This window comes from Salvia hispanica, chromosome 6 (assembly GCF_023119035.1).
Source record: "Salvia hispanica cultivar TCC Black 2014 chromosome 6, UniMelb_Shisp_WGS_1.0, whole genome shotgun sequence".
NCBI lineage: Eukaryota > Viridiplantae > Streptophyta > Magnoliopsida > Lamiales > Lamiaceae > Salvia > Salvia hispanica.
In genome coordinates, this window is record NC_062970.1 from 18,364,817 (window position 1) to 18,389,203 (window position 24,387).

The window sequence follows — 24,387 nt, forward strand, 5'->3', positions numbered from 1 at the left end:
CGAGGAAATATATTATTTTGTATCCGTGATGTCATGACTTAATAAATTTATTCAAGTAATTCAAGTTGCTATTTAAATATCAACTAAATTTAAAATATGTTTGGTGAGAATGATATGTATAATATAATACTTCCTCCGTCTCATAAAAGATATCCTACTTTTCTTTTTATTTTGTTCCATTCAAGATGTCGTTTTTTCATTTTTAAAAAAAATCTCTTTCACAATAATATAATATTATATATTCTCTTTCCACTTAACAATAAAAAACAAAACATCCTAAAATCACGTGTCGTCACACAAGTGTGACATCTTTTATGAGACGGAAGGAGTATTAATACTTTGTTCAACACCGAAAACGTATTTGTACGAAAGATATTAACGGAATAATTGACATATTCTATTTAATTATCAAAAAAAGATGTAATTAGCAATTAATTATGAATAACATTTATTTGGATTTAATTATACTCCCTTTGTCCCATAAAAATTAATAGATTTAAATGGTATGAATTTTAATTCACAATTAGTAAAATATAAAAAATAATAAAAGTTGAAGCATTGGTAGTGGAGAATGAGTCTTACCTCATAAGAGCATCCGAAGCAGTGCTCTTCCGCAAGAGTAGTCGTCGTGCTGATGGCACGGCAAGAGCCGTGCTCGCCGCTGCGCTCTTGCCATCGGCACGGACGTGCACTTCCGCAAAAGCACCATCGTGCCGACGGCAAGAGCACGAGCAGCCGACGTGGAATGCTCTGATTGGCCGTTGGTTAATCATTTTCTAAAAAAATATATGAAAAATCCAGATTTAATAACAAAAAGATGTTTCAACTTCCTAATGAAATATATCCATTTTTTCACCCTTTTAATTTATTTTTTTATTATGTTTATCCCAAAATTCACACTTTTATCTATAAATACCCACACTTCAACACAAAGTTCACACTAAACCAAACAACTCTCTCAATCTCAATTTTTTGGATTTTAATTATGTAATTTTTAATAGTATTCCGGGTGTTTTTAATGCATTTTAATATTGTGAAAATGTTTTTAGTAATTGAAGTATTTAAATTGAATAATAGAATGATGAGACCCTTGAGCATGCTCCTGTGGAAGAGCATGGATGTGGGTATTGTGCTCTTACAGAATAGTAGAGAATTAAAAATGAATAAAGGGGGGCCTGGGCCCACATCTGCTTTTGGCAGAGAATGAATGTGGATGCTCTTAGACAGAAAAAGTTTCCTAAATTAGAAATTTTGGAATAATTTTTAGGGATAAACTAAAATAAAAATATTATATATTTATTTTGTTCGTATTTACATTCAAATTTCTTTTTATATACATTTAACTTTTTTTCACATTTATCAATATTTTTATTTGTATAACTAAATTATTTCTCATTTTTGTAACAGTGAAATCGATAGTAGTTTATTTTTGAATTATTTAGTCATTGAAATGTTATTGTTCTACGTAATTAATACTCCCTCCGTCCCGCTTTAGAAGTCCCGATTGATCAATTTTGGGCGTCCCACTTTAGGAGTCCCGGTTAAGATAAATTAATAAAAAATGCCTACAGAGTGTTAAAAGTGGGTCTTTATATCCACTACAACTAATAAAAAAGTGTTAAAAGTGGGTCCCAACATCCACTACAACTAATAAAATAGTGTTAAAAGTGAGTCCCAACATCCACTATAACATTTATTTATTGGACACTCAATTAAAAAAGGGTCCCAACATCCACTATAATATTTATTTATTACACACTCACACATTTTTTTCTAAAAACATGTGTCTGACTCAATCGGGACTCCTAAAGCTGAACGGAGGAAGTAGTACTTAATTCGTACTATAATAGATGACACATTCCGGAAATGGCATGAGATTTTAAGTGATGTTTTTTTGTGTGTTAAGTGCAAAACCAAAATAGTATGTTTATATTAATATGAGAGAGAATTTTTTAAAAAAAAAAAAAAAGGAAATGTGACATCTTTTCTGTGACAAACTAAAAAGAAAGGTGTGGCATCTATGATCTATTATACTCCCTCCGTCCCAGTTTTATAGTCACATTTTGCCATAAAAGTCCGTCCCACATTTATAGTCACATTTAGAATTTTCCACATTTGGACATAAAATTTTACCCCATTATTCACTAAAACTACACTCAAATGTCATTATCAACACAAAAATAAACCAAAACAAAAATAAAAAACCCAAAAGTCAACAAGGGACTCACTTTCAATCAACTCACTTAATTTATTACACACTCCTTCATCTCACTTCATTTATTACACACTCCACCATCTCACTCTTCCATTTCACTTCATTTATTACACACTCTATCATCTCACTTCATTAATTACACACTCCACCAATTCCTTAAAACTCGTGCCCTAACTAAATGTGACTATAAATGTGGGACGGAGGGAGTAGGATGGTGGAATATTATATTAGTGTTTTAAAGTGTTCTAATCAATACTATTATTTTTTTTGTAATTTTAAAGTTAATGTAATTGTATTCCTTATTTCTTATTTTTATTAATTTTATTAAAATATTTAATCAGTGAAAATTATATAGCCCGTGCATAGCACGGGCGATAATACTAGTTTGTATAAAAGAGAGAGAATATTTTTTTTACACCAAATATAATATATTATTTCAAACAAATCCATAACAATTACATCCCGAATAAAATTTAGAATGCACTTGCCCGAGCAAGCGATTAAAAGAGAATGAATATCCTTTTAAGTTTTCACTTACTTGGGGAAACGGCAAAACACTATAAAATAAAACTCCGTCCTAATGTAAATGTAACCGTTACCTGTCATTGTCAATGCAATTTTACCAAGTAAAAACTAAAAACCATAAACCAAATAAGTAAATAAGTAAATTAAAACAAACAATAATTAAGCAATCATTATCACGAGAAACAGCTGTAGTTTATTCTTCTTTTAATTTTACAAGGTTGATTGAGAAGTTTACTATGTGCTCAAAATATGGCTAGCAATCCTAAGACTCTGCTCAAAACATCATCAAAACATTCAAACAATTCATTTTTTTTACAAAAAAAAATAAAAGAAAAAATAATGTACATTTGATCTGATCATAGCAATTTAGAACCAGCTTGAAGACTTGATCTCGCTTGAGTTGCTAGCGGAGGCGAATGTTGGTCGAGTGATGATCTCATGGTGGCGGAATCAGCAAAGGATTCCCCGGTGTGTACCTGAATAAGAAAAGACACGTAGGATTGATCAGGCCGGGCGAGGTAGAAAGTCAATGGGCGGCCATTAGCTCGCCTAGACAGTTACCTCAGTGCCAATTCTTCTTTTCCTGTTAGATTGGGCGGAACTTGACCCGTTAGATTGTTGTTCTGCAAGAAGCTGTGCAACAGGAACCAGAATCAGATTTTGTTCCAATATTTTCGACAGAGATTAACAAACAGTCGAACTTACACTTCGCGTAGGTTCTGCAAGGTCCCCAAAGACGGAGGAATGATTCCACCTAGACGATTGTCCTGCAGATGCCTGAAACAGAAACGGTTCGTGTTAGATTAGACTTGGGGAGAGGGCGAGGATCTAAATGTGCTGAGTTTCACTCACAAATTCTGCAGTGCCTTCAATGAACTGAGGTCTGGAATGGTTCCTATCAAGCTGTTGTTTCCCAGCAAGCTGTCGAAAACGAGAAGGCATCAGTGTCCCAAGAACAAGGAGACAGGCACACATGGATAGAACTGTGTATTTAGAAATTCACTCACATGCTAGACAGTGCAGTCAGCCTAGAAATGCGAGGTGAGATCAATCCTGCGAGCCCCATGCTCGTCAGATTCCTGCGCAGCAATCGAGAAAGAGAGGAGTAAGCTAGAAGGCTGACTGTTTGATTATCAAGGGAGATGAGCGAAGACGAGATAAACATATACAGTATTTAGTAAGATCCTACTCACAGAGAGAGTATACGAATTCTAGGTCCGTAGGAGCAAGTGACTCCAGTCCATGTATACCGACTTGGCAGACATGGATCGCCACTCCAATCAGCTGGAGCGTTGTGGAAATGATTTCTTAAGTCTATCATAGCAATCACTGTTGAAAAAAAAATGAAATCTCAGTCGAAGGATGGGGCATCATAAGCATTGATATACGGATTATTGCATAGGAGCGGATCATACCATCACGGGCGAGAGTCTTCCCTCCTGAGGGAAGCACTTGATAGACCTCTCCAGCGTTGATCAGAGGACCGGCAGTCGAGCCGGGTGCAGGAGACAAGGTCAGATTTGTGATTCCAGCAAGAGGCCACTGGCTCGAAAATACAACAAGACCAACTGGAGTTCTGATCAAGTTTCGGTAATAAGGGACACCATTTATGGTTATGTCCATAGCCCTAGAGTTGTTTGAGTCGGAGGCATGATCATCAGCAAAGTAAAGAGCAATGGAGTAGTTTACTCCACCAGGTAGAGGGCCGGGGGGCCAGTTCAGCGTCAGAGGCTCGACCAGGCTCTTTGACAGTCGTGTATGAAACACTTTCTGGGGAGGAAGGTTCCAGATGCCAGAAACGGCAAGTTCTTGTGGATTTGATAGGGGGAACGCATCTGCTCCGAACGGCTGCCAGTAGCGATTGAACTGATCATCGGGATATCTGGTGAAGTTCGTATGCATACGTTTAGCAAGGGAAATGAATGAGTTAAAACACTATGAAGTAAATAATGTTGAATTTATGAAACTATTACTGAAAAACCCAATTATGCAAGATTCAGGAACGTAGTTTCAATAATTCCTATTCTAAGTAACACTAAGACAATGTAAAGATCAGAGCACATAATTACAATCCACCTACAAATTTCTATTTTTCAATAGAATCAATGCTTCAAATATATGAGAGATACAAAAAATAAAATAAAGATAAAGCAACCTCAATGGATTCCTCACTCATTTCAAAAATCACAAATACAATTTCTACCATAGCTAGGCTGATAATAAGAGAACTCAAGAACTATCACCAAAACACCACCATCCACCTGAATATTTATATTTGTTCAATATAATCAAATCTTCAATAATATTTCCTAATCAAATATAACACATACAATAAAACTAAGATCAGCAACCTCATAAAATATTTCAATAACACAAAGAAATTGACTAAAAACACCATTTCACTACTAAACTATGATTCATAAAAAAACTCGAAAACCAAACGCAGAAAAGAAGTCAAGTACTCACCCGAAAACAGGTCCATCGTATCCAAAACTATGCCTAGCCACCAAGCTCAAAGCATGAGCTCGAAAATCTGTGGAATTATACAACTGATCCCACAAAGGCACAATCTCAAGAGCAGATATAAAAGGGTCTGAATCCGTATACGTGTTCCCAGCCACACACACACTCAGATTCTTCCCCGTAGGCATAAAGACACCTTCATAGTAAGACGCTTCCTGCCTCAAATAATCCTCAGTTGTGTTCACCACCCTCCACAATGTCCCATCCACAATCTGATCAAACACCGGTGGATTGGTATTGCCATTGACTCCACCATAGTAGTAAGTTGTTCTGACCAAATACTTCTTCGTTCTATCCACAGGAATCTCGTAGCAGAACTTCTTGAAAACGTTGTTTGAGAGAGGAAACGACCGGACGGTGAAGAGTGTCTGGACCAGATCCTCCCTTACAATGACCTTGGAACTCCCTGCTGATATGTAGCCAGAATCCGGCAGCCATTCCAAGCCGTTGATCACCGATCCAACATCAGCACCACAGTCAATCAACACACCTGAAAAACATACACATAAATAAATCCAATAATTTCTCATTTCAATAGAGCTAAATACTAGTGCTTGAACTTTCATCCATTTTGCAATTTTAACAACACTTTTAACACCCCTTATTATCTGTTGCAATATTTGAACAGTGATATCACAAAAAGGGTGAGTTTCGTGTAAAAATGCATTAATTTACAGTTAATCATTTTAAATGCTGAACCTATACAAACACTAGTTGAAAGGTGAAACCCTAAAGGAAGCAGAAAGATCCGATTTTTAACAGGAAAAGCATAGTGAGATCAAATTCCATCTAAATTGCGAAAAGAGCCATGTCCAAAATCAATCAAGAATCAAAATTTATCACAAATCAGATGAAAAAAAATAAAAAATTGAATTATAGTGACCTTGGAGGGATTGGCAGAGGCAGATTGGGAGAAGGGCAAAGAGCAGGAGAAGGCGGGTGGGAATCATGGCTGGTAATGGTAAGAGCGTAGACATGAAAGAGAGAAACGGGGTTTAGAGGGAGAGGGAGTTGAAAAGGTATGTATGAGTTGATGTTGGAGTTGATGAGAGGGAATTGAATGGGTCAGTAGTTAGGTGAATTGAACAAGAAAGAGATGAAGTTGGGACGGAGCAAAGTATAAAGAATCATTGGAGTGACATATTTTTATTTGATAAACGCGGGAAAAAACAGACATGGTCAACGATCTAAGGTTGTCTGAGTCTCAATTTGGTGGAATCACCACTTCCAAATTCAGCAGCTCCACCATCTTTAATTGGGAGAAGGTACCTACAGACAAACATTTACATAGTTCCTTTAATTTATAATTAAACCATACCGGTTTTACTTGAACCGATTTTATTATTAATCATATTACTGTTTTAGTATTAAATTGCCCCTTATTATATTATAAATCCTAGGGAATTAACACTTATAAATCCAGATTAAACTTTAAAGCATTGGCTCCTATTTGTGGACTAATACAAATTATAAACATATATTTAGTCAGGGATGTAATCAAATGCAAACTCTAAATATTGTACAAACTCCAAACTATGATCTGGATCGTTAGAAAATGTCAACAGATGACAAAATAGTAGCAACAAAAAATGTCAATACAGTGTCAACGGATGATGTGTTGATATTGTATTGACACTGTGTTGACATTTTATGTTGTAACTATTTTGTCATCTGTTGATATTTATTAACAATCCAGATCATAGTTTGGAGTTTGTACAATATATGAGTTACCCTATTTATTCATTATCTATATTAGAATCTACTACCTCTCCCATAAAAATATGTGCACTTTCTATTTTTTGTCTGTCCCATAAAAATATGAGTACTTTCATTTATAAAAAGTTGTCACCAATATTACTTGTATACATCAATATCAATTTATTTATAACTTTTACCACTGTGATCCATATTTTTATGAAACAAAGGCAGTATATCTACACTAATATAAAGAGTGGGTGTTGAAACTATTTTCAAAAATGACAATGAACTATGTTTTGGAACTTGGAGGAGAATATCATAAATTGAGTTTGATTTTTATATTTGAAGCATGTAGTAAAAATTTATTTTAAAGTGAAAATATATACTCCATTTGTCCCATTAAAAATGAAACGTTTTCCTATTTTGGTTGTCTCATTAAAATTGAAACGTTTCCTAAAATGGAAATAACTCTGTCTCTAATTTTTCATCTCTCTTACTACTCTCTTTTCATTAACTCACAAAACAACACTACATAAAATCCCGTGCCGATTTTCAAATGTTTCATTTTAAATGGGACGGAGGGAGTATTTATCAATAACTACTGCAGGCAGACGGCGAGACAGGCGAGTGAGAATGCAACAAGGTATGGCGGTGGAGCAGCGAGGCAGGCTGATGGTAAGGCTACATATATATTTGCATATCTTAAGATAATGAAAACGATATGCTAATCTCATGTAAGCTTTTTTTGTTAGCACCACATCCGTTCGAAACACATTTAACGTTGTTCGTTTTGATTTATATATTTAGTTTGATTCCAGTACATTAAAAATATTACTGAAAATTTTAATTTCACAAAATTTCTAAAAATCAAAGCTAATTTACTATAATCAAACAAAATATAGTAAATCAAAACAAATAATGTTAAACGTGATTCAAACGAATGTGGTGCTCTCATAAGAAGCTCGCATAAAATTTGTCATGTTTATTTGATTCCTATTTTTGATATCCAAGAATTATATTTACTTGGTTAAATTCTTTGTAAAATGCTTCAATTTGGTGAGACATCTTGTCGATTTATTGACATGTGGGAAATTGAAAGAGGATTCATGTGTTAGATTCGAATTGATGACACCATAATTGATATCTCAAAAAAGGTAAACCTAAGAGTGAGAGCTTTATAAGGGTCTAATTGTGCTTTTAGAAGTTATTAGCTAAATTGACAACCTTAATGTTAGTGATCCACGTTGTTCAGTCAACCGCAATAATTAAGTGACTTGCACTGGTAACCTTGAAGTCGTTGTTTGGATATCATAATTGTGCTTTTAATAAACTAAAGTAGTGAATTCCCATCACTGAAATTCTCTTGTTTCATCTGTTTTCTCAATCAAATCAATCTCAACTTTTAATTGCTTTGCTTATTTAAGTGTTTTTTAGTTTAGAGTGAACTAAAAAAAACACCTCTATGTATGGACGTTCGAGCGCTGGAGGTACCTATGTTTCAAAAAATGCAACATACCCCTCTACGTATGTTTATAATATCATTTGGGGTCCTTTTTCACTGTTTCCGGTCTTCCATGCCATTCTAACCCTCCCTTTTTTTTTCCCAAAATGCTACCCATGGCATTTTAGTCTTTCTACTTGTTCATTATTTATTTTAGTATATAAAATTTGGTAAAATTGATAAATTAACATACTTACCAATTCTAATTATCATATTATCAGTTACATGATTTATGGTTTTATGAAATTGAGTACTTATAGTCGGTCTGTAAAATTATTTCTCGATATTCAGTAATGACCCTTAGCTATGTTAAATTTACATTATTTGAAGTTATTTTCAATGCTAAAAGTGGACACGACGTATATAGGGCATAACTGTGGATGCCAATAATTTCTTATGTCAACATGCTGTAATTTCTTCCTATCCTATTCAACTTGTCTTATCCTTTGAACCACGCCAAATAATTTCTCAAGTCAATATACTGTAATTTCTTCCTATCCTACTCAACTTATATTATCATATCCTTTGAACCACCTCATATCTAGTTTTTCAAAAAATAACATGAAAATGAACCCATTGAAAAAGTTACTACACTATGAGACAGCCTGATTATTCTTTTATTGATTATACTACTATGGTATCAAATTTATGGGAGGTGTTGGTGCCTCATTTTGTAAAAAACCAATACGGACCTGCAACAACGGCCGGTCTGCTGAGGCATTTTCCTTTTTCTTTTTTCAAATCAAATTTTAGTCAAATTTGAAGTTGTATCATATTAGGAATATCCCCAAATTAAGTGTGACTCTCTATCCCAAAAAATAAAGTAGTAACACTACAATCTGGTAACGTTTCATAAAATCACATTTGGAACAAAAATAAAATATTTAAACTGCAAAAATCGTCGTGGTAACTGGAACTGTTTCATAAAACTACATCACGAACAAAAATAATAAAGTACTAATATGTAAACTACATCAGGAACATGGACCTCCGATTTTGCTCCTAGCGTTTTAAAATGATTAAACTTAACTAAAATTAGTTGGCATATGGTAGCTTGAGAATCACATGATCTTCGGATTTTACGACCTAAAATGGTGGTATGATGTCACGATAAAAAGGGTTGTCATGTTAATACATCCCATAAAGTTTATGGTTAAATATATGAATTCGAATGCAATCTGATATAACTTTTAAATTTATATCTATTTACCTGTAACATACAACTTTTAAATTTATATCTATTTACCTTGTAACATGATTACTACTATAATATTTCAATTATATATGAGTATAATGCAATTCTACTACAAATCTACAATTGCTGCCAATAATTGTTCACACACAATACAAATATAGAGAACCAGGTGGAATGGGAGCTGGAGGATTATCAGGTTAATTTCATCCGTTGCAATTAAGTTGAAACATTTTTCTAGACACGTAAATTAAATTTTCATTAAATAGGTTAAATGAAGATAAAATAAAATAAGAGATATAAAAGAGAATAAAATAGATAGTAAATAAAGTAATAATAATTAGATGTTTTATTTTTTTTCCAAATAAAATTATTCAATTTAGTTCGGAAGAAGTGAGTATATTGTATATATCCTCTTTCTTGGTATTTATTGCAAAATTGAGACTATAAGTTCCATCCGTGGAATAACAGAGTGGTTTGGGTCGCAGCTATCGAAGAATGATGTGTCAATAATTTATTTAATAAACATTAATTGTCACATGAAGTATAATAAATAAGTAAATTAAAATAAATCATAAACTTTAAGTTTAATACTTACTATTTTGCACCAAATCAAACTTTAATAATCAATTTAATTTAAAACACTATAGTTTAATATCTATTTTAAAAAATAACCCAGGTTAATTAACTAATATTAATATGTCCATCCTATATATACGTATAGATTTGTGCAAACTTAAATAAGATAAGCATCATGTGAAATAGAGTAATTCTCTAACAAAATTACTGCTGTTAATATTAGTCAGTAGAGTAACAGCAGTAGGTGATTTACTCTGCTCTCCGCCAAAAACAAAACTAAATACGCAATTTACAGCATCTTCTTTTCTTCTTCTTCCCCCTCTGTTTCTCAGCAACACCACGCCTCGCCTCTGCCAATTCAGATTCATTCAATCGATTATCATTCTTGCTTCTATCTCACCGATTTCTCTCTTTTGAGGCCTCAGCTGGATCGCCTCCTTTTGCCCTTCCCATTCATATTTTTTTATAGAAAAGATAAATAAAAAAAAGGAAGAAGAAGAAGATTTTTTTGTATTTGTGTTGGTTTTTTTATGTGCCTAATTTCGATGATTATTTCTTGAGTGAGTGGATGAAGATGAGGAGGATGGGATTACAATCTTCCGGCTGGAGGAGTAAACCATAATTTATGAATTTCAACTGAATCTTTAATTTTTCTATCAATAGAATAGAGAATAGAGGGAGGATTAGGTTATGGAAGAGGCCTCCACTGCTGCTACTAGGGAAGCTGAATCCCCGCAACTCAGCGAGAGTCCAACATCTTCGTCTTCCTCATCATCATGGCGCCCTAGGCCGCTTGCCTTCCGCCCTTATTCCCCAACTCTCCACACTAATACCAACCCCCAACATTTGCGAGTTGTCGTCAGAAGACCGGTATGATTTCTCCGTCCATCACTCTTATTGTTTTTTCACTAATCATGTGCACCAGTGTATTATAATAGATCACAAACATTTATAGGTTGCATTGAACATCAGGCAGTAGATGAAAATTAACCACAAAGTAGGCCATCAAAGCAATTAGGAAAACTAAAGATGGAGACCATACACTTGTTGGGCCCCTAATAAACTTGTTGAATAAATACTACTCATTGTATCAGTATAAATGGTAGTACTACTATTTATACATAAATTCAAATGAGTAGGTATGCGACGGGTAAGGTATGAGTCGTATGACTGTGGTTGTACAAACACAGGGAGTACATTTTAGTCCTTATATTACAAATCAATTCCAAGGTACTATAATCAAATAACTAAACTATGCTTTTGAAGAGGATGAAAAGTAGTCGTCTTAGGCATGGTTTGTGGATAGAGCATCACTCATTTTGTTGACACAGATTGAGAGGAAGCAAGAACGAATTTCCGAACCCTTAATAGTCGAATCCTTATATAACGTCATTACTATGTTTACTTGAAGAAAGGCAATTGTTTTTTGGATAACACAGAAAGTCCAAGAAGCTACCTCACTGGGAAGGAGGGTAGGAAAACAATATATTCTAGTTATATATAGGAACTGATTTGCATATTACAGGGGCAGGTCATGATTATCAATTTTATAGTCAGGTGGTGGTGGTGTTATTCTATATCCTCTGCCTAGAAATTGATCTCCTTTCTGGTTTTGCTCTTGTTTTTCCGTCCAAGTTGCAACTATTATTTTTATTGGCATGCTGACCTTATCTGTATTCTGTCATTTTTTGCATGGGACTCCTTTGCTTTCTGTACCCTTTGTTAAACTAGTATCCATTTTAGAATTTTCTTTTTATTTGGTTGCAGTTGGTTGCCCGCTTGACTAAGGATATTGTTGAGATATATCAATTATGCAACCCTCAGTTCCGTTATTCAGAAGAATTGAATCTAAAGAGATTCTTGACGTCACCATCTACTGGACTTCTGAATGATGGTTGCGATAACGAAAACTCAGACCTAATCCTTAGCGTAAATTATTCCCTGGTTAACTCAAACATAAATCAAAGGTATGCGTTTCTCAGTGTCTGGGCAATTTGCTTAAGGATTTGAAGGAATACATGCCCTATTGGTAACATTAGTTCCATATTTAAATCATTAAATATTTTGAACTCAAGATGATACATTTTGAACCTGTAGTGGGTTACATGCGTATTACAAACACTTATCAGAATATTGTCTTTTTGTAGTTTGTTTTAACACTTAGCAGGTGGAAGCATTTAAGCAAACAAAATGACTGGTTTTTTTTTTATGGCTAATGCACCAACCTAATTTCTGGTTGTATATCAAGATGCCATTAGTGTTGTACGCATACTGTAGGGTTTTTAATTGTCACGGTTAGTTTATCCTGTCTTGCTACTGAATTCGCATGAAGATATTTTTTGCATTGCTCAACATAATTGTTTGAATAAAACATCTTCCTGTCAGTAATTGACCGAAATTTTTAACCAAGTGTTGCAAGGACAACCTAATGTCATGGAACAAGTAAAATGGCTAAATAATTCAAGGAATGGCTCGCAATGATATAAGTATTGCTGGTAGTTATCTAATCATCAGTCAGCAATAATGAAAAACTAACTTAAAAGTTAAAACTGGATCAATCATCTTGATTCTGGCATTCTGCCTGTATGAATTTGCAGAAAAGGATATTCTAATACTAAAGTTAATTTTGTATATCGTTACATATTATCAAAAATTATTTGACGTCTGCTTCTCACTTGTCTGTTGGCAAATGATTTTTCATTTACTTCTGTATGCAGGTATGTTGTGAAGGATGTTCTTGGCCAAGGCACATTTGGGCAGGTTGCTAAGTGTTGGGTAGCAGAAATGAACAGTTTTGTTGCTGTCAAGATAATAAAAAATTTACCTGCATTTTACCAGCAGGCACTTGTTGAAGTTGCCATCCTAACAACAGTAAGCCTGCTCTGTACTTGGTTTTGTCATTTTTATCTGGTTCAACTAAAACTCTTTGTGGTAGATTTTCAACCTTTTGTTTCTTTGTGTAGTTAAATAAGAAGTTTGATCCTGAGGATAAGAACCACATTGTTCGGATATATGATTACTTTGTACATCAGAATCACTTGTGCATTGTCTTTGAGCTGCTTGATGTTAATCTGTAAGTTATTGGTCCACGAATATTTCATTTAGAGATAAGTCATTTTTTGCTTGATCACACCCGGGGAGCTTAGCTGCATTGCCTTGAGAATCTTGTATCAGGTATGAGCTTATCAAGCTGAATCATTTTAGAGGATTGTCGTTGAGCATCGTGCAGTTATTCTCAAAACAGGTTATATATTTTCTTTTATCAAAGTTGAGCGTGGATATTAAGAAAGTTCATTCATGAAATAGACTGTTGAATTTGTCAATGCGTTATAAGATTGATCTCTTGTCATTCCAGATATTGCGGGGATTGGCTCTTATGAAAGACGCTGGCATAATTCATTGTGATCTAAAGCCAGAAAATATTCTGTTATCTACAAGGTGAGCTACTCTTGATGATTTGAACCCAAAAAAAAAAGAACTTATATATCTAAATGATTGAGTCATAACCTTGACAGTGTGAAGCCACCAGAAATCAAAATCATAGACTTTGGATCAGCTTGTAGAGAAGATCGCACCGTTTATTCTTATATACAGGTAAGTAATTCTCATTTTGGGATTTATAAACTTGTTGATACCAATTTTGGTTTAGTTTGATAAGCTATTGACCTTTTTTATTTGCAGAGTCGGTACTATAGATCACCAGAAGTTCTTCTTGGATACCAGTATCCTTGAAAATGATATAAATCCCCACCCCACCCCCACCCCCACCCCATGAAGAAACTAATCCAATTTTGTTGGTAGACCGGGACCATGGATCTTGCCTTAATCGAGAAGCTAATCTTAATCACAGTACTTCTGACTGCGAAAAAGGAAAGCAAGTGTTTAATAAGTCACTTGGGTTTGAGGAACTAAATTCTTGGGCTACATTTATTTTCTTCTTCTCCTCCTCTCTGTTATTATATTTTTTTATTATGCTTTCTACCCATTCCATCGATTCTTTATGATGCAAAAAAGATACTTTTGTAGATCTTAACCTTGCATAGGTACACCACAGCTATTGACATGTGGTCATTTGGGTGCATTGTTGCCGAGTTATTTCTTGGGCTACCATTGTTTCCAGGAGTTTCAGAGTATGATCTTTTGCGGAGGATGATTAAAATTCTGGGGTATGACACATCATCCTCTTTCTTTCTTGGAATTTAATTAGCTAATCTTTCAACAAGTGAAAAGCAACGTTTGAAGTATATGTTTCTGGAGATGTTTATCGTCGATCCTTACGTTTCATTTTCAATTATTATCTTTGTTTGGGCATGTTTCATTTGTTTTAAATGAAAGCCCCTATGTACTCTTCAGTTATTTGAAACCTTTCTATTACCCAAACGTCTTACGGCGATTCCCTTAAGGTCTGGTTCTGCTAGTTAATCCACTCGCTTAATTTAAATCAGTTCCACCCTTTTTATGGCTGCTGTTGTCTAACAAATGTCCTTTACTGTTGATCTTTGTGGTCTGGTGCCTCACAAAGTAAATTAATGAAATCCAATCCTGCTCTTGGGACGAAATAGATTTGGTTCAGGGCACGTATTGAATAAAATTGTGTACTTACGATTGAAAATGTTGTTTGAATTTAGATAAGCTATATGCTCTTAGGTAAGGCATAAGCATAGATTGGGAAAAGCATAATGTCTACTTGATATCGAAGTTTGACATGCTGTCCAAGACACACAACTAGATGCTGGAAACGACATGCTGTCAATACGCTCAACAAGATGCTGCAACACTCCTCGATGGCAGTTGTTTCTGTTTCCCACCCCAATCCTGCTGCTGCTCGACCATAGTCACACACTACCTCATGGCATTTCCACAGTCATTGTCATCCAGTGTCATTTTCTAAACCTACGATGTTAATGAACTAACTCTGTTCTCCAGGCTTTTCCTATTCAAATTGCTAAGATCTAATACTAAGGTGGTGCAAAATTGCTCCAAGATTTCCTACCATGAGATCTTCTTTCCCTCATTCTTCCTCATTTGTATTTCAGAGATCTTTAGATGTAATTTGCCTCAAATCTATTAATGGTTGAATTTTAACTTTATTTCGAAGATGCTACCCTCAATCTAAGAATCAATGCTAAACAATATTATTAGATATTTAGGCATATTTTTTTACTTCATCTCTTGGAATACATTATCAAGTATCTTTCATTAATTAGTTCACAAACAACGACAAAATATTGCATTTGGGAACCTCTGCATTGTAAAATTTTACTTTGCTCAGATCTTAGCTATCTTGTAAGTTGGCTTAGTCTGCTAAATTTGCAGAGTCCAACCTCCTGATTATATTCTAAGGAATCTAAAAAACACTAGCAAGTTTTTCAAGTTTGTTGGGAGCATCAACCATGATGACAGAGACCAGAGTCACAAATGCAATTGCAGCATGTATCAGGTTTTGACTGAAGAAGAATATGCAGCTGTAAGCGCCTTTTTAAACCTTTATTAGGTTACAGCTTGATGATTTTTCATTGTTAGGGTTTTGTGTGTAATCTAATGTGTACAGGTTCTATGTAGTATTTATCTGTATTTGTGCAAATAATAATCTCTATGCATATACATGTATAATATACTTTATTAATGGATGCGTAGCTGTATATCTTGAATTTTGAGGTTTTCTTCTTAGATTCCTTTTATATCAATTTTCAACTGTACTACACAGTCTTCACCTTAATTTTTAAGGAAAATTGCCGGAAAAACCATGAAGTTTGGTCAATTTCGAGTCTGTCGTGCGACTTTAAAAAATCGTCGGGAAAAATCATGAAATTTGGATTTGTTCTCAATTATCCCACAGCGAAAAGTATGGCCGCCTATGTGTAATACCTTGATGACGTGTTTCAACCAAATAACTTCGTTTTGTTTATGAATAGGCGACATTATTTAACTCACTGGCAGTCACGCCTATGTATGATTTCACGGCTTCCATATCAGATACAACTTCTGACCAAACTTATGGGTTTTCCAACAATTTTCCGTTTTCTAGTTATATGTTTATTCCTTTCCTGTATTTAGGATTTGGATGGTTATTTGGGATTTTGTATTATCTCACTTTTTACAGTTTTTCATGTTGATCCATAAGTTGGTAAAGGCACATTGCTCATCCAAACCATCGCAACGAGTTCTATGTTGCTCATCTGATACGCTTCCATGAAAATAATGTGGCTTATGAATTATGATATACTTGTAGAATACTTATGGTGGGTCCTGGTGTAATATTGTACTGTACTAACTAAGTCGGCATGCTCTCCTAGTTCTTAGCCCTGGAATTTTCATTTATGCTATCACTTATTCTTCATGCTAGTTATTTTAGCGCTTCTTTTTTTCAGAGGGAATCGAAGAAGCCTTCTATAGGAAAGGAGTACTTCAACCATATGAACCTTGAAGCAATTGTCACAAAGTACCCTTACAGGAAGAATTTGTCAGAGGAAGAATTTCGTAAAGGTTATCATTTCTTCCAAGAAGCTACCTAGGGACATAACTTTCTATTTTCTTGTTCATTATTTTTGTGATACATTATTGACTGTCTATTTTAACAGAAAGTCAAATACGATTAGCTCTTATTGATTTCCTAAAAGGGCTCGTCGAATTTGATCCGGATAAAAGGTGGTCACCTTTGCAGGTATTGAAGAACTTTAGCATCTCATAAGTATGGTCATTCAATTGATTCTCTTTGTCTGATAGCATTCAATTATTAATGTGTTTTAGGCTTCAAAGCACCCTTTTATTACCGGGGAACCTTTCACATGCCCTTATAAACCTGCTCCAGAGACACCGTACATGGTGAGTAAGTATGTATGAATTGCCTTCTATATAAATGCATTGGCATGCTTCTGTTCTTTCTTTTACCTTTTGGAAGATATAAAAAAGAATTCAACCATTTTTGTTTGTGCGACGTATGAGTTAAGCCTTTACCCATGGATGAATTGGTGAAGATCTTGATACAGACACTTGATTCATTGATTGATTTGTATATAGATTTAGTTGTGTACATGACGCTTCCTATTTCTTGGGTGGTTTCATCAATTATATATTTTTTGCTTCCTTTTCCAGCCCGTTTCTCAAAATGTTAAGGTGGACCACCATCCTGCTGGGGGTCATTGGATTGCCACTGGTCTGTCTGTTAATAATGTGAGGAATTTTCATTCAATATATTATGCAGTTCCTTTTGTTTATCTGGATGCAAAAATTTGACTTTGCAGGCCTTCTTATGTAGCAATCAGGAAGAAACAGAGCTATGATACCCAGCAGCCCGCATTACCAATTTGTGCCACATGTGCATCCAGGTAGTTACGGTAGCTTGGGAAGCCATGGGAGTTACAATGATGGCCTGGGGCTTGGAAGCAGTTATGGAAGTTTTGGTGACAACAGCAATTTCCATGCATTTTATTCTCCAGCAGGTCCTTCTGGAATGAATCTCTATGCAAAAAGTGGTAACTCATTTCTTGGGAATAGTCCTGATACTAGGCGCATGATGCAACTACCACACAGCGGTGGAATTGGTTTTAGCCCTGGAAATTTTGCACCTATGTCCCTTGGTTCTAGCCCTTCACAATTTACTCCTCCTAGCTCCTATAATCAGATTTCAGCAGGTTCGCCCAGACATTACGGTCCTCCTTCTCCTGTAAGAGGGAGTTGTCATGGATCTCCTTTAGGAAAGATGGCATCAGGAAACCATCACCACAGAAGAAAGAATTGGTCCTATCATGGAAATTTACATTCCCAAGACACTGCACCGTCTTCTAACTGTCAAGGAAATGTCACCGATATGAACTTCTGCCAGCCTGAGGGGAACTCTCATGTATTTGTAGGCTCTCCATCTCACCGACAGCCCAACTTAAATGCATCAACATGGAGACCACCCCAAGGAGGGAGGAATGTAGCATCAAATCACTCCTCTTCATGCATGCAAACAGTCCAAGGAGGTGCAGTTGAAAAGCATGAGGCTAGTAACTCACTGCCTGATCCTGGAGACTGGGATCCCAATTATAAGTAAGCATGTAAATCTAGTAATGCATTTTGACATAAAAAACATCACTCTATTCATATAGATGTTCTGATTATTGATGTGCTTATATCTTGTGAAATCTTGTAATCTGTACATGGTTTTATATTGCACTATTTTTAATTTTTTTTCAGTGAAGAACTTCTTTTGGAAGAGGATAGTTCTGATGTGCACAGCATGAGAAATCAATTTATCAAGGGGATGGACTTGCGACCACCTTCAATGTCCATTGGACCATTGAGTGGAGCTGGAAATTCAAGTCAGGTCTCCAGTGCTGCTCTTTCAGTGCAAAGGCAAGCTTTTATATATGCAGAATATATAAACGACAGTCTTTAAATATATTTTTCTTTCATTAATCCATTTTACCATAGCTTTCAGCACAGTAGACATTACTGCTAGTAGTATCAGATGTACACCTCTTTCATGACTTGTTAAAAAATAAATTGCAAATTATACTGCTAGTAGTATCAGATGTACACCTCTTTATATATGCAGACTATATCTGATATTCATATTTAGCATAGTTGTATCCCTTTGTGTGGCCTATGTGGACAAATAATTGAACTTTGCCTCTACAATTGAAACTTCGATGTCCTTGTTTTGATATCATTGGACAGTAAAGAGAGGATTGAGTCTTTCAAGCTTTCTTGAACTACTCCATTGTTAATAGAGAAGCTCAGTCTAGTCTTTTTCTTTATGTTGTTGGATCACTTAGGCACGAAGGGCCTATTCAGTCTTTTTCTCGTGGCGAAGGAGGGAGCAATCCTCCAATCCGCGGTTATGTCCACACAACATATTCAACGCCTCATTTGGCGCTGAATTCTCCCAGCCGCTTGGGGCAGCAGCCAGTTCAGCGGCTCAACATAGGGAGATCAGCTCAATTTCACGACGGTATGATCTCCTGTCTACGTTTTTGTAAGCGTATAGAGCGTGTTATCTCGACCGCCCCTTTCCAATATGTTCTAACAAAACTTACTTACAGGAGGACAGAGAGGGAGCTACTCGGTCTCCAATACACCTCATGGGAGAAAAGATTACAGAAGGAATGCATAATGTAAAATGTTATGATGAGATGAGGAGGAGAAATCATTATTTATATGTTAGCATTCCATTTCCTGCAACTTGTAATTTTTTCCTTTTTTAGTACATATTTTTTCCTTGAGAGTTTATTGAGAAAAGAATGACTATCGACGTGGCTCTCTTGTTTGAAATGGGTAAAAGAAAGAAATTGATATGGGGATCGATATAAGCATGATTGAAATGCTTATTTATCGTTTTGTTGAATATAATTGAAAATTAGTAATATCACTCGAATCCATGGGAATAGATACGAATTTGTGTTTGCACACACACCACTTGATTCACCTCTAAAAATCTAAACCAGCCAATAGCTGTTGGCCTCTCCCTTTTTCCGTATATTATCCCCGCATTTTCCATAAATGCTAGTAATAATCAATATTAATCCTCCATTTTCGTTGCTTCTTCTCTAAGCATTATTTATTCACATTTATCATTATCATGCATGCAAGCTAAATTAGGTAATCACACAGCTGTTACCCTAGTTGTAAACTAAACCATACATACATCTCTTTAAAAGTTCATATTTATGTGGGCAGAAAGAGTAATATTTTTTAAATTCATATGTAGAAACTTTCAAATTTCACCCTTACTCTACCGTATACTATCATTATACACTCTCGTACGCCCGTTAATTAAAAGTGTCTCAATTATCTTTAGATTAATAAGTACCAACTAAGTTGAGATATAACTTTTGAACTCGGAGATTAAGAAATTGTGTTGAAAAGTAGTAGAGAGAAATAAAGTAGGAAATAAAAAAAAAAAGAGTAAAGTAAATAGTGGAATAAAGTATGAGTGATTGAATGTTTTATTTTATTTTTTTGTTAAAGAAAGAAATGACTCAATTTAATTGGGACATACAAAGAAGAATATGACTATCTTAGATGGGATGGAAAGAATATTTTATAATGAGATAAAGAATAAAGTAAGAGATAAAGAGAATGAAATAAAAGAAAGAATTACTTTGAAAATAGAAATATGAATTTATTAATATGGAAGAGAATATTAATAGAGTAAGAGATGGAGTAATAATTTTGAAATTTGTAGGTTGTAGGAGAGTCTGTATTGTGTTTTGGAATATTTGAGAGCGCGGCGAAATGAGGTCCAGATAAATTAAGACTTAATCGCCGATTAATTATTAAGTTCCACACCTGTGCATTATTCTCCTCCACATGATTCCGTTTTAATTGAGTGAATCTCCAGATTCATTTGCCTATGATGGAGGCGTCCAGCCTTTACTGCGGCTGCTTGTCCGCCTCTATCTTCGGTCTCCGCCGCCACCACTCCATCTCACTCTACCAATTCTCCAATCGCCGCCGCCTCCGTCTCTGCTGCACCACTCCCCTCCCCGCTCCCGCTCCCATCAAGAAGAGAAGAATCACCCGCCGCCGCCGCAAAATTGTTCAAAAAGATGAGCTCAAAGAGAGCCCCAAGAACGGAGACCCTCTGGGGCGTCGGGATTTGGGGAAGGCGGTGGTGAAATGGATGTCCCAAGGCATGAAAGCTATGGCCTTGGACATCGCCACGGCGGAGATGGAGGAGGAGAGTGAGTTTGCTGAGCTGTTGCAGCGTATGGGCCCTGGCCTCACCTTTGTTATTCAGGCTCAGCCTTATCTCAACGCCGTCCCCATGCCTATTGGTATGGAGGTCGCCTGCCTCAAGGCCTGCACTCATTATCCCACCCTCTTCGACCACTTCCAGAGGGAGCTCAGAGACGTCCTTCAGCACCTCCAGAACAAGTCCCTCGTCTCTGATTGGCGCCAAACTAAGTCATGGATGCTGCTCAAGGACCTTGCCAATTCTGGTTTGCATCTTCTCTCCTCCCTTCTCTCTTCATTCTTGTTCTTATTTCATTTGATTTGATTTGATTGGTTTGTTTTCATTTTGCAGCTCAGCATAGGGCCATTGCGAGGAAGACTTCTATCCCCAAATCTGCCCACGGCGTTCTTGGCTTGCGGATCGACAAGATCAGAGACATTCAGGGCAGAATCGACGACTTCACCAACCACATGTCCAAGCTGCTTCGTATAGAGAGGGATGCTGAGTTGGAATTCACCGAGGAAGAGCTCAACGCTATTCCAACCCCCGACGAGAACTCTGCGAAGCCAATTGAATTCTTGGTCAGCCACTCCCAGGCAGAGCAGGAACTCTGTGATACCATATGCAATCTCAATGCTGTCAGCACATATACTGGTTGGTTTCATTCGTTGCAATATATGATACTATATGTACTGGTGTGTGTGGCCTTGTGACTGAAACAACTCACAGTCATTAGTTTGCAGGGTTAGGAGGGATGCATTTGGTTTTGTTTAGAGTTGATGGGAACCACAGATTGCCACCCACTAACCTTTCCCCTGGAGACATGGTTTGTGTGAGGATATGTGACAGTAGAGGGGCTGGCGCCACATCATGCATTCAGGGCTTTGTTAATAATCTTGGGGATGATGGGTGTAGCATTACAGTTGCCCTTGAATCCCGTCATGGGGATCCTACATTTTCTAAACTATTTGGCAAGAATATTCGCATAGATCGCATCCAAGGATTGGCTGATACACTCACATATGAGGTACTTACTAACTACATACCATCTTTATATATGGAAACTGCACTTGTTAATCTATGACATGGATCAACATACACGGTATGGTATTATGTACCCTTTAGTTAGATATAGAATGATTAAAAAACATTTTTAGCCACCCTAATTGTACCAAAAATATGCCCCATAAAGATCATGTCATGAGGAACTTCTGTTGGTGATATGAGTCCCTTTTGTTTTTGTTTCATAATCTTTTATTTGCAATTGACTCATAGTTTGGAACTTTCCATTGTCTTCTCTGTGCAGCGTAACTGTGAAGCTCTAATGATGCTTCATAAGAAAGGTTTACAGAAAAAGAATTGTTCAATAGCAGTGGTTTCTACAATTTTTGGAGATAAAGAGGATATTGCATGGCTCGAGGACAATGACGTGGTAGATTGGGATGAAGCAGAATTGAATGGGTTGTTAGATAGTGAATGTTATGATGAATCCCAGAAAAGAGCAATTGCATTAGGTTTAAACAAGAAGCGTCCTATACTTGTAATTCAAGGGCCTCCTGGAACTGGAAAGAGTGGGGTGCTCAAGCAACTAATTTCCCTTGTTGTTAGACAGGGAGAAAGGGTACTTGTCACGGCACCTACTAATGCTGCTGTCGACAATATGGTTGAGAAGCTATCTGATATTGGAGCTAACATTGTACGCTTTGGTAATCCTGCAAGAATATCACCTACTGTAGCTTCCAAATCATTGGTTGAAATTGTAAATAATAGACTTGTAGATTACAAATCAGAATTTGAGAGGAAGAAATCTAATTTAAGGAAGGACCTTAGTCATTGCTTAAAAGATGATTCCTTGGCTGCTGGTATACGTCAGCTTCTCAAACAGTTAGGAAAGGCAATGAAGAAGAAGGAGAGGGAAACAGTACGAGAAATTCTTTCAAGCGCTCAAGTTGTGCTTTCCACAAATATTGGAGCAGCTGACCCCATGATTAGATGCCTTGACTCATTTGACTTGGTAGTCATAGATGAAGCGGCTCAAGCCATCGAACCTTCTTGTTGGATTCCAATACTTCTTGGAAAGCGTTGTATACTTGCTGGTGACCAGTGCCAACTTGCGCCAGTGATCTTATCCAGAAAAGCCTTGGAAGGTGGTCTAGGAACATCGTTATTGGAAAGAGCATCAACATTGCACGAAGGGGTTCTTGCAACGAAATTGACAATACAGTATAGGATGAACGACGCAATAGCTGGCTGGGCTTCAAAAGAGATGTATAATGGACAGCTCAAGTCCTCTGCCACTGTTACTTCTCATCTTCTTTCTGATTCTCCATATGTCAAGGTAATATATGCTCTATGACAAATATTTAATATTTTTATTTGTTACAGAAGTTACATTGGTACATTTATCTTAAGCATGTGGGAGACTGACACTGACCTATACTTATGCAGCAAACATGGATAACACAATGCCCCTTGTTACTGCTTGACACGAGAATGCCATATGGAAGTCTTTCTGTTGGCTGTGAAGAACAACTAGACCCTGCTGGAACAGGTTCCTTTTACAATGATGGTGAAGCGGATATTGTCGTACAACATGTGTTTTCCTTAATTTATGCTGGTAATGACCTACAAGTTACAAGTGTCTTCTCATTTAGTTAAACACTTTTGGTTCCATCTGACAACATACCACCCACACACTAAGAACTAACATTGGCATTCTTAAATCCCCCAACAAAATTACTTGGATAAAAACTTACAGACTGAATGCTAGATCACCTATATGCTTTTGAAGAAGTCGGGTGCTTTTTGAGGTGGTATGAAGTGAAAGGTCAAATATTTCAAGTCAATTCTGAAGATACCATTAAAAGATGATGCATCATAGGATGAGTTTCTCTTGAGAATGATATTTACTTAGCAATGTAGGGGGTAAAAAAAAACTTATAGCATTTACGTAAGGCAATAGTCGGCATGATTAATCTTTATTTCCTTTCAATTAATTGTGTTACATGTCAAAGCCATGTAAATTGAACTACTTCATATTTAATTCTATCACACTTTCGAACCTTGAGATTTTTATTTTGGACTAGAACTTTCTCAATACTAGATTTTACATGTTGGTTTACAGAAGAAGTATTCTCCTCTTTAATAGTATAAGTTTTCAGTTGTAGTTACATTGTCTTCTAGTTCTGATATGATTGAACTCATCTGCTTGCAAATTGGTCGTTGTTGTAGACAGGATTTTATCATAGCGCATCCTAGATATATATTTGAAGGATGTTAATGCATAAGAATTAATATTGGAACTGTTTTAAATGCATAAATTTGAGAAATTACTTGTATGGTAATTATTGTACTCCCTTCGTCCCATAATAGATGTCACACTTTCCTTTTTAGTTGAAGTTCTGTTGCAGCTCAATTTGGAAAACCTTTGTCCCATAAAATATGTCACATTTCCATTTTTGGAAAAAGCGCTCTCTCACATTAATATAAAT

General features: G+C 36.0%; 3 protein-coding genes across 3 annotated transcripts; 2 read left to right on the forward strand and 1 right to left on the reverse strand.

Moving 5' to 3' along the window:
* Nucleotides 1-2,883: 2,883 nt before the first annotated feature.
* LOC125193344 (probable LRR receptor-like serine/threonine-protein kinase At1g67720) lies at nt 2,884-6,522 on the reverse strand. Its single transcript, XM_048091116.1, has 9 exons — nt 6,147-6,522; nt 5,207-5,753; nt 4,156-4,622; nt 3,934-4,069; nt 3,748-3,819; nt 3,593-3,661; nt 3,446-3,517; nt 3,302-3,373; nt 2,884-3,216 (listed from the first exon to the last, which is right to left on the reverse strand). The coding sequence occupies exons 1-9, from the start codon at nt 6,238-6,240 to the stop codon at nt 3,177-3,179; spliced, it is 1,569 nt and encodes a 522-aa protein (XP_047947073.1). The 5' UTR covers nt 6,241-6,522; the 3' UTR covers nt 2,884-3,176.
* Nucleotides 6,523-10,519: 3,997 nt separating this feature from the next.
* Nucleotides 10,520-19,564, forward strand: LOC125193343 (dual specificity protein kinase YAK1 homolog). Its single transcript, XM_048091115.1, has 18 exons — nt 10,520-11,103; nt 12,001-12,200; nt 12,951-13,104; nt 13,197-13,306; nt 13,408-13,477; nt 13,589-13,671; nt 13,749-13,827; nt 13,915-13,955; nt 14,277-14,399; nt 15,550-15,700; nt 16,605-16,719; nt 16,815-16,897; nt 16,984-17,058; nt 17,329-17,406; nt 17,492-18,267; nt 18,415-18,573; nt 18,996-19,171; nt 19,263-19,564. Exons 1-18 carry the CDS (start codon nt 10,924-10,926, stop codon nt 19,331-19,333), a joined length of 2,724 nt encoding a protein of 907 aa, XP_047947072.1. The 5' UTR covers nt 10,520-10,923; the 3' UTR covers nt 19,334-19,564.
* A 961-nt stretch (nt 19,565-20,525) lies between these two features.
* On the forward strand, nt 20,526-23,971 carry LOC125195904 (DNA-binding protein SMUBP-2-like). The gene is made up of 5 exons (XM_048094187.1): nt 20,526-21,161; nt 21,248-21,550; nt 21,640-21,923; nt 22,203-23,234; nt 23,345-23,971. Exons 1-5 carry the CDS (start codon nt 20,573-20,575, stop codon nt 23,552-23,554), a joined length of 2,418 nt encoding a protein of 805 aa, XP_047950144.1. The 5' UTR covers nt 20,526-20,572; the 3' UTR covers nt 23,555-23,971.
* The last annotated feature ends 416 nt before the right edge of the window (nt 23,972-24,387 follow it).

Coding starts and splice junctions, on each gene's coding strand:
- LOC125195904 (XM_048094187.1), top strand. CDS start 20,573: ATGATGGAGGCGTCCAGCCTTTACTGCGGCTGCTTGTCCGCCTCTATC. Junction 21,162..21,247: donor CAAGGACCTTGCCAATTCTG/GTTTGCATCTTC, acceptor TTCATTTTGCAG/CTCAGCATAGGGCCATTGCG. Junction 21,551..21,639: donor TGCTGTCAGCACATATACTG/GTTGGTTTCATT, acceptor ATTAGTTTGCAG/GGTTAGGAGGGATGCATTTG.
- LOC125193343 (XM_048091115.1), top strand. CDS start 10,924: ATGGAAGAGGCCTCCACTGCTGCTACTAGGGAAGCTGAATCCCCGCAA. Junction 12,201..12,950: donor AACTCAAACATAAATCAAAG/GTATGCGTTTCT, acceptor TTCTGTATGCAG/GTATGTTGTGAAGGATGTTC. Junction 18,268..18,414: donor GACTGGGATCCCAATTATAA/GTAAGCATGTAA, acceptor ATTTTTTTTCAG/TGAAGAACTTCTTTTGGAAG.
- LOC125193344 (XM_048091116.1), bottom strand. CDS start 6,240: ATGTCTACGCTCTTACCATTACCAGCCATGATTCCCACCCGCCTTCTC. Junction 4,070..4,155: donor GAAGACTCTCGCCCGTGATG/GTATGATCCGCT, acceptor TTTTTTCAACAG/TGATTGCTATGATAGACTTA. Junction 3,217..3,301: donor AAAGAAGAATTGGCACTGAG/GTAACTGTCTAG, acceptor TTTCTTATTCAG/GTACACACCGGGGAATCCTT.